Raw genomic sequence first — 10,043 nt, forward strand, 5'->3', positions numbered from 1 at the left:
CCAAGGGAAAGTTTGAAGTCAAAATTTGTTAAGTCGAAAGTGAAGATAACAAAGCTATCTTGGATCCAGAGGCATATACGGCAGAAAGAATGAAAAAAAGTCAAACTGTTCTGAAAAATCTTATTAAAATTTACAAAATGGATCATTTAGAAAAAAGTGCTTGTAATTACAAATACACAGAGACATGACCAGCTTTACATAGACTAACATGCAGACTAATTAGATTCCGTTTGTGAATCAATTTGTACGCCGCAAATTTCCAATTCAAAACCCAAAAATATTTACATAAAAACTTCGAACCCGAAATAGCTTCACGTTTTCATCAAAACCGTTTTCTGCAATTTACACCCTTGATCACATACGAAAAATTCCAGGTTTGGATTGGCCATATTCTTCAGCGAGGGCTTGGTCGACCATTTCTGAGGGGAAGTTTAAGTGAGCTCCAGCGCCTCTCATTTTCATGGCGGCTTTGTCGTACGCCATGGCTGCTTCATCCGCCGTCAGAAACGTCCCAAGCCAAACCCGCGCACCCTGTCTCCTCGTGTCTCGAATTTCTGCTGAGTATTTTCCCCACCGCCTTCGCCGTACACCTCTGTACCGCTTCCCAGCATCCGCCGCCGCTACACATCCACCTACCCATTTTCCTTTTGTGATCTCCTGCTGCACAATATGGCCCTCCTCCGACTGCTTATTCACTTTGACTAGGTCAAGAGCTTCGCAGTTGGCAGATAGCCATCGCCTGAGGCTCACTAGTCTTTCTAAAACATCACTGAAATCTGACTCCTTCAATGTCTCACACGAAACATCATTCTCTCTGGCGCTCAGAATGGAATCGCCCATATTCTTCTCGCCGTGTAGTTGTGAATGTGGGAAAGGGCTTTCCCGCGCAATGAAGGTGGCCCATACGTTCTCCAAAATCATTGAGGATGTTGAGCTTTCCATGTCCAGCGTTTAATGTTGACCGGAGAATATCTGATTGAGAACGATCGAGAGGGTGATGATGGTATTAAAAGAGTAAATCCGCGTGGATTCATTGGATGTGACCTTCGTTGGACGAGGAACACTTGCAGGCCAAGCAACTGGACATATTCAACCGTACTTGATGTACAAAACAACAAAATGCCAGTAAACACATCTCCACTACACCAATAAGGTGGGAAAGCTACATAGGTTATTCTAATCTCTGAGGAGGCACATATAAATTTTCAAACATTAATTAGTTGGCATTTGTCGCCTGTTCATATAATATTTACTTGACCGTTTGTTGGATGGAGACAATGCAGAGAAATGTCCTTTTCATAAATTAAGCTATGATTTTAGTGTGCAAAGATCGGCCACGTTTGTATGGTGTTGAATAAGAATAGGCGATACGCTAGGCATTGATAATAATTTCATCCACTTGAAACCAAATTGCTTACCTGTTACACTTCATTTATCCGGTCTTATAAAAATATCAAGATAAGATAAATCAAATGACGACTTGTAGAAACTGTGAACCATGTACACGGAATCCATTGAATTGGTGCCCTGAAATGATCGACCAGGTTTCAATTGCTCCAGGTAACCGCAAACACTTGAGGTCGATAATATTATATTGTAAAAGAAGGAACATGCTCCTGATAATAATGATCTGATTAAAGGAGTCAACAAATAAGCATAAAGAACTATAAATTTAACGATTGTTTAGGTTAAATTTAATATATTTTTTTAAGTAAAAATAAACTAAAATATTTTTAAAAGTAAAAATTAAAATTTATATATAAAATAGGAATAGATATTATTTTCCATTCTTTAGTTTTTTTTATTAATATTGTAGAACATTCAATAGTGGTTGACTTTAAGATTTTTTTATTTTATTTTTAAATATATTATCAGAACTAGTAATTGATCTAAAGATGGCTTGCTTGAAGCGTCAACTATTCTCTCATCTATTCTTAAGGACTGTCCTTGACGTTTTCTAGTGGCAAACAACAAAGCCTAAGCCTTTCTCCCATCTATTCTTAAGGATCGACCTTGATGTTCTCTACAGGGAAACAAGGTGCTCTTTCTTGATTCTAAAGGGTCTTGATTGATGAATCATGCATGGACATTTAGAGGAAGAGGTAAATATGTACTATATTATTAAGGGTAAAAAGATATTGATTTGTAGGTTGAAATTCATTTACAATCACAAATATTATCCTATAATGTGTTGTGATCTTAGGAAATACCATTTTTTTAATTAATCGTGGTGATAGATCTAACACACAATATTAATTATGTAAGATATAATATGTCAACTTCATTTTACAATATTCAAGCATAGTAGATTATAAATTAATGGAAGTTCTTATTTCAATGGTTACATAGCTTTCACTTAAGTAGTATTATTTGAAAGTTAGAGACATGGAGGCATGCATTATGTACCATATACTAGTGTGTTTGGAAACCCAACGTATGTTCTGGTCAACATTAGACCACGTATACCTATAATAAATTGGAGTGTTTTGAGCCATTTCACTATTAATCCTTGTTACGATAACATGACAATGAAATTTATGTATTAATGGGGTACTGTGGATTACTCTATTTACTATACGAGAGAAACTATCTTCAAAAAGTTGGAATGATAAGGGAGTATTCAAGATTTTGTTGATTCAAATTTTGGAAGTAATGTTGATAATAGGAGGTTTAACAATGGCTATCCCTTTGGTCTATTAAATGGTGTAGTTAGTTTGATGAGTAAATGATGGATTGGTATTTCATTATAGAATGTAGATTTATACTATATTATAGCTTCTTATGCCTATATGGAGTTTATTTGGCTAAGTTATGGAGTAGTTAAAATTTACTATGAATCATGATAGTTTGAATATCTTCAACTTGGAAAAGAACCTAACATTCCTAATATATAGATGGTGCACATTAATGTTTACTATCATTATTTAGGTGACATTTGGAGGTTGGGAGTGTTATGATAGAGATAATTGATACTTTGGTGAATATGATAAATTGTTTAATAAATTCAATGAGCACAAAGAAGTTTAGATTGGGCGTTCAATATATGAACCTCATAATCTATAGTAGATAGTCATTGTTTCACTAGAATATTTTCTCAAAATGCTAGTACTAGTCAATCCCTAAATGTTACGATGCAATATTCCCATATTGGATAAGGTAAGACCTAAATTCGACAAAATAACCATCCACTAGTGAAAAAAAAAAAGCACAATTAGATGTTTATCATATAATTTTAATGAAAGCGTGTAGTTGTAGAATGAGATCCATGCATATATATGAAAGTGCATAATTCCTTATTGATTCAATCTAGGCATATTACAATTTCATAAAATTATCTTTTTTAAGCCTTATTTTCATGTGAACAAATTACTATGAGAATAAATAATAGCCAGATAATATTTATTTTTTAATCTAACTATGCTAGCACTAACCATTAATGTAATATTCTCCAACATTCCTCACAAAGTTATTACATTAATCTAAACAAGAGTGGAACATTGGAAAGGTTAAACATAACCCTTCTAGAGAATTTGATGAGCACCTTCACCAATCCTCTTTGCTCACTTGAGAAACATTGAATTGACTAAATCAATGGATCTCCTGACTGTACAACCTGCAATCATCTGTACAACATGAAAGAACATAAAAGTGTTCCCAACCTCTTTGCACAATGAGACACATTTCCTCTAAAATTCCCCAACTCCTATAAGCATGTCTAATGTCTCCTGAAGTGTTCTAGAAACAATCCCTCCTCTAGTGTACACAAAACCAACCAAATATGAATATTCAAAGGTGTCCATGTTAACCAACAATGCATAACTCCCAATATAAAAATAAATTTTCCTTCAACCTCTTCTATCATCAATGGTGACTAAATCACTCATATCACCAAACTTTCTAAAAAAAAATCTCAATAATCTAAATTAAATCAAATCAATCTTATCAAGCCATTAGACATAATCTTGTAATAGAATTAACTATCCTTCTCATTAGTCATGAAAGTGAAAGAATTGCAAGATCACTCACCTGAATAACCATAGTATGTATAATATAGTTTAACATTCATTTATTCTCTACTTACTTTTGTGATGGCATTTATTTCTGTTCTTTGATTGTGTCTTAAAAAAATATAATTATTTTGTATTTTGTGTACAAATTGGTATCGGAGCTTGAGAATTCAGAGAGATCTAAGGCTTCACTCATCAGAGAGGAGCTTGTAGCTATGAGAAGACTAGGCTAAGAGTGAGTTTTTAGCTATTGAAGAGGTTTGATAGAGTGTTTTTTCATATAAGTATAGACAATGAGATTATTGGGAGTCTCGACATAAAGACAAGAGACTCCAAGTAAAAATATGACAAAGAAGAGTAGATCACCTAGATAACTATGAAATGAGAAGATAAGAGAAGGTCTCTATTAAAGAAATTGAAATAAAAGGTTCACAATAATATATCATTGTTGTACCTAGTCAGAGTTAAGAATATGCCCCAAAAATGTTGAGATGGAAATATTGTTGAATATAAAGGTGCAAAAGAAGGAGAAATGCCTTCATGTATTTAATAAAAAATTGAAGTTGCACCTACTAGTAAAAGCTTGTGATACTAGAAGAAGTACGTTGTTATTGGCTCAAGTAAATCAATGAAAAGAGGGTGCTACAAATAGTTAAGAATTAAGAGAGCCATTGTAAAGTTGAAGATACTAACCAGAAAGTGGTATCCCAAGTGTGAAGAAAGATCACCAAACATTAACCTTCATAGTAGATAAGTGTAGAACCCGTAGACAAGGAGTTATTTCTTCTTATCAAAAGAATAAATAAGCTCACTAGTATAAGTGTTGCAGAATGTGCACCTACAAAGAAGTGAACAAGAGTTGACAATACCTTATTACCAAAATTAGATCAAAATTTGAAAAAAAATTCGAAATAAGTAGAAGAGGCCTATCAAACGGAAGAAAAATAGTTCACTGTAGTGGGTGAAGTTGTAGAAGGGAAGGAAGCCACTAGAGTTTGATTTGAATGAAGGCTACAAGGCTATTGTTGCCAACAAATCCAAAGTCAAAGGTGAAGAAGGCATACTATAGATGTCACTATTGTAAGGAGGATTTTAGATATGTAAATATAGATTGCAACACCTAGAATAGTTGTTGGCTACAAGTGGATATGGGTAGGATCATGGTGGGCCGAACAGGCCATTAATTGGCAATGAAAATCATAAAAATAGAGTTAGGCAACTTGACATAAAAAATTGAATAAGTTACCAACATTATTTCAAAAATATGTAAAACTACAATCTATAAAAAATTGAATGTAGTTATTAGCTACTAGTCATTTTCTGAAGAAAACAAATCTATTTGTTAAAAAATTAAAATTTCAATGCAGTAGTACTAACATTTCAGGAAAAGGATAAAAAGCACGTGTGTGTTTGAACACCCTAACCACAGTCAAATCATTTAATATATTTTTATAACATTTTAGATTTAAGTAGAAGACTCATGTCTAGATGTGACACATATTTTTGGTATTTTTCTTGAAATAAATAATTAATTATGATTTTTTTACTACAACTTTTTAAAAATATAAAAAACTCGTATGTCTAACCACCATAGCTTGGTCAAAACTTTATGAAATTCAATTTTTTTATTTGTAATCCTATATTATACAAATCGTATAATGTGATGCTTATTTTGGATTCAAAAAATGTGATACCATTTGAAGGTTATAGATGTTTTTCAATCAACCTATCAATCAAAACTTTAGTTAGGATATCACCACTTTTTGACTCCTCATGAACTTGCACATACCCAAGTGTCAAAGAGAGAGGAAGTTAAAAAATCTCATATATCTACTAAATCACCAAAGATAAAAGACTAGTGATGGTGTGTGGCCATATCCATAGGCAAATTAGAGAGATTGTAGCCAAGAAGAACCTGCTAGTGCAATCCCCTAAAGTGAAAGTAGGAGGATTTGACCAATGCAAGAAGAAAGAGTCCATGAAGAATATTGAGGAAGAATGAAGGCAGGTGAAGTTTTCATAGAAAGGTAATTCATAGTAGAAGAAACACAGTCAAGCCACTAAAAAAGGTAAGTTAAAAAATATTGTTTATTAGAAAAGCTAGTAAATGAGTAAGGAAAGAAAAATAATAATTTGAAGAATTAATAAATGTTAACTAATGCAATTCAAAATTGATAAAAAAAATTTGAACGAGCTTAGAAAGAAAATATATGAATGATTATGAAAAATTAATTATATTGAAAAGAATTAGAGAAAATTAAAAAGGAAAATGAAGAATTGGAAGAAAGGGTGAAATTGTCTGATGAGGTCAAGAAGAAAAATGAAGATTTAGAAGAAAAAGTAAAGTTGTTGAAAAACCAAAAATGAGTTTTTAAAATTAAATCCAACAATTCATGATGTTTCTATAGGTTTTCTAAAGGGAACAGGGGTTGCGTGGGTGGGGGTGGGGTCATCAGAGATCTGAGTGGTAGGATGGTGGTGGCCTATGTGGTGACATACGTTAGAAGAATGAAGGGCTTCAACCTTTCTTTATCTAAGCAGATTGCCCTATCCTAAAATAATGTTGAAGTCGAAGTGGGAAAACTAAAATTCATGGTGCTTATGGAAACTATAATGGTTGCTATGGGTCTTGTGGTAGAGGGTGCAACCTTCCTAAAGAAACTTAAGGGTAAATACAAGGTAAATTTCATGAGGTTCCTAAGTCAATGAAGAAAGTTGCTCGCCTGCAAAGTGGTTTCCATAGAGATGACTTACTTGGGGTTTGGAAAGAGACAACACTACTCCTTATGAAGTTCATCACTTTGGACAAGAGATTTAAATGATTCCATTCTCATCTTGTCCTCATGCTCAACCATTTGAGGTATGGTGTGAAGATGAATTTCCCTTATTGGATTTTTTCATCTATCTCCCAATCTATGGTTGTTGCTAAATCTAAAAAGGTCCTTCCCTTACATCAGGAGCTTATTCAAAGTTTGTATAATTTCCACTTGATTCTACCCCCTCTATTGGGCCACTTTGTAATCTCTTTGGTCCCACTCTATGTGTTGAGTTGTCGGATAACCTGAATAGTAAAGATTCCATCTCTACTCCTAAACCTAAAGGGACCCCTACTTGAAGTAACCCTAATAGGATAGCTAAATCCAAGGATCCCCCAACCCCTCTCATTATTGAATGCATTGATCTATCAATTGACATGTTCAAATCAACTATAAAGAAATAATTTCAGATGACTGATTTTGTTTTAATGAGATACTTTCTTGGTGTTAAAGTAAATCAACATAAGAAAAGTATATGCATTTCACAATCTAAGTACAAAAATGATATTTTGAAGAGGTTTAACATGATGAATTATAAATCAGCCCCAACACCAATTGTGACAATTTTGAAATTAAGTAAAAATGACAAAGGAGTAGATGTAAATCTAATTTTATATAAAAAACTTCTTGGTAGTTGCATATATTGAACAACAACAAGGTTCATGAAGAGTCCAAAAATTTCTCATTGTCAAGCAAGAAAAAGAATTTTGAAATATCCTAGTCGAACAAAGAACTATGTAATATTCTACACAAGGTCAAATAAATTCAAGTTGATAGAATAAATTAATAGTGATTGTGAAGGGAGTATAGATGATAGGAAGAGAACTTATGGCCATGTTTTTAATTTTAGATCAGGTGTGGTATCATGGGCTTCAAAGAAACAACAAATTGTCACTCTTTCATCTGTTGAAGTAGAGTATGTAGTAGTTACAGGGGTAGTGTGCCAAGTAGTATGGTTGAGAAGAATGTTAAAAGACTTAAAGAATGAACAAAAAGAGACAACAAAGATATATTGTGACAACTTAAATATAGCATTGCCAAAGAATTTTTTTTTTCACAAAAGAAGCAAACATATAGACACAAGGTATCAATTCATTAGAGAGTTGATAAACAATGGAAAAATCTAATTAGAACATTTTAGGTCAGAAGAATAATTTGTAGATATATTCAACAAACCATTGGGAAATGAAAGTTTTATGCATGAAAGGGGTAACTTGGGTATCATAGACGATAGTTGTGATTAAGGAGGAGTGTTAAACATAATCACCAACTACCCCATTTACTGCACTTACTCCTCTACTATAGATAGACTTTCTGCCATAACTCACAGTCATTTTTGACCTCACCTTGTCTTCTCACTCAGTATGCATAGGACAAATTTTAATTAAAAATTTTGATTGCAATTCTCTTAAGATCTTTCATGTGGTATATTTTTAAATGCATTATTATTATTCTTTTTACTTTTTTGCTCTTGTCTTTATTTTGTTGGGCAATATACTAGTAGAATAGATAAGTTTTTCTTGTATGAAGAGAAATGTGTTAATTAGAAGATAGAGAAAATAAGTATAGTTGTTACACCAACAGATAAAAGCTAGTTCAATCAAAACAGGTGTTTATTTATTTTTTATTTCATGTGTTGAGAAGTAGGTCTACTTTATATCATTGAACTTTAAATATTTTGAAATACATATATGAAATATAATTATTTTCAGTTATCCCTATTACATTTATGTTATTTTCACTCTATCTTATTCTTTGCTTATCCTCTACCTCTTCCCATCAAATATGAAGAGACAAGGAGAAGAAGAAAGGAATAGCCATGACTGTTGAACTTCACATCCTCAACATTTTCCTTGATCAGACATCTCTAGTTATATTAGAAGAATTGTTTTGAATATTAAATTCACTTTGAGAGCTCATGTAGTACCCTTCCTCGTGTGAACTCGTTAGACTCATATTTTATTATTGTTTGTTTTCAGTGGATACATTACCATGATGTGTTATTTAAATTTATATGACATTATTTCATGCTTTATCTAGATATGAGATGCATAATTTATTTGCACTATTTCAGTACTTGTGAATTAAGGTATTTTATGGATTATTGCTATGTACTCACACTTTACTTTATCTATGCAATGTGTAATTATATGTTGTGTGTTTGTGAGTGTATTGGATGCAAGGGGATGATTTTCCTTCACTCATTTCCGTGAGACAGGGAACGTCGCAATTCTCTCTCATCGGTGTGTATGCCATGTTTTCTATATTGTATATATGCATGTGTGGTTTGGTGATGTAGGATATTGCAGGTACAAGTACCGGGTAGGTATGGGGTATAGTCTCCACGTGGCTTCATAGGTCTGAGCATGCCTTATATTTTTTGATGGAAGTGGAGGATATAGTAGTTGACCCTATTTTACTCATTTACACTCGTGCGAGTGTCATCATTTGGTCATCTTGTCAGTTAGTTTGGCCTTCGTATTTTGTCATTTGATCTTTTTAAGAGTATTTATTTCAGATATGTTTAGTTTGTGTGTTTTAGTGGATTTGATTAATTAATTAAGTTTATGGAGTTATCTCATAGTTTATTTATGTATGCATTGAGATTATAAATTTAATTAATTAAAAGAAGTTATTAAATTAAGTTGCAAGCTGCATGATATTAGAAATATATTTTATTTAAATTTTAGTGAAAAATAAATTAGATGAATTGCATTTATTGTTTCCTAGAATTTTAAATAAATAAAAGAATAAATTAAAAAAATAAAAAAAAGAATAAAACAATAAATAAATAAATGAATAAAATAATTAATTAGAAATTAAAGTATTGCTTTAATTTCTTTATTTAGAAAATTAATTTGCATGAGAAAAGAAAAGAAAGAATAATGATTTTTAATTATTGCATGTTAACTTATCCCTTTGTTAGAAAATTAGAAAAGAAAATAAAATTGCTTTTATTCTAAATTTAGGTTTTTGGAGAAAAAGATATTCAACCTAGAATTTTAGTTTAAAAGAGGAATAGGTCATTATTTTAGGATACACAGGAAACAGGTCAGAGATTTAGGTGAAGAAAATTATTTGGAAGCTTGTTGAAGGATTGGTTCTCTTCTACAAATTTCTTCCAGGAAAGCTATACCAGGTTGGGTGGCTTCTTTTGATTGTTTCTTTTAAAGAAAATATTTTTATTTCTTCTATCTTCTGAATGATGTGTGTTTGTCAT

General features: G+C 32.2%; 1 protein-coding gene across 1 annotated transcript; it reads right to left on the bottom strand.

The window, feature by feature from the left end:
- Positions 1-354: 354 nt before the first annotated feature.
- On the bottom strand, positions 355-942 carry LOC131050608 (ethylene-responsive transcription factor ERF071-like). The gene has a single exon (XM_057984803.2). It carries the CDS (start codon positions 940-942, stop codon positions 355-357), a length of 588 nt encoding a protein of 195 aa, XP_057840786.2.
- Between the last annotated feature and the right edge of the window lie 9,101 nt (positions 943-10,043).

The sequence above is a fragment of the Cryptomeria japonica genome, chromosome 8 (assembly GCF_030272615.1).
Source record: "Cryptomeria japonica chromosome 8, Sugi_1.0, whole genome shotgun sequence".
Taxonomy (NCBI): Eukaryota; Viridiplantae; Streptophyta; class Pinopsida; order Cupressales; family Cupressaceae; genus Cryptomeria; species Cryptomeria japonica.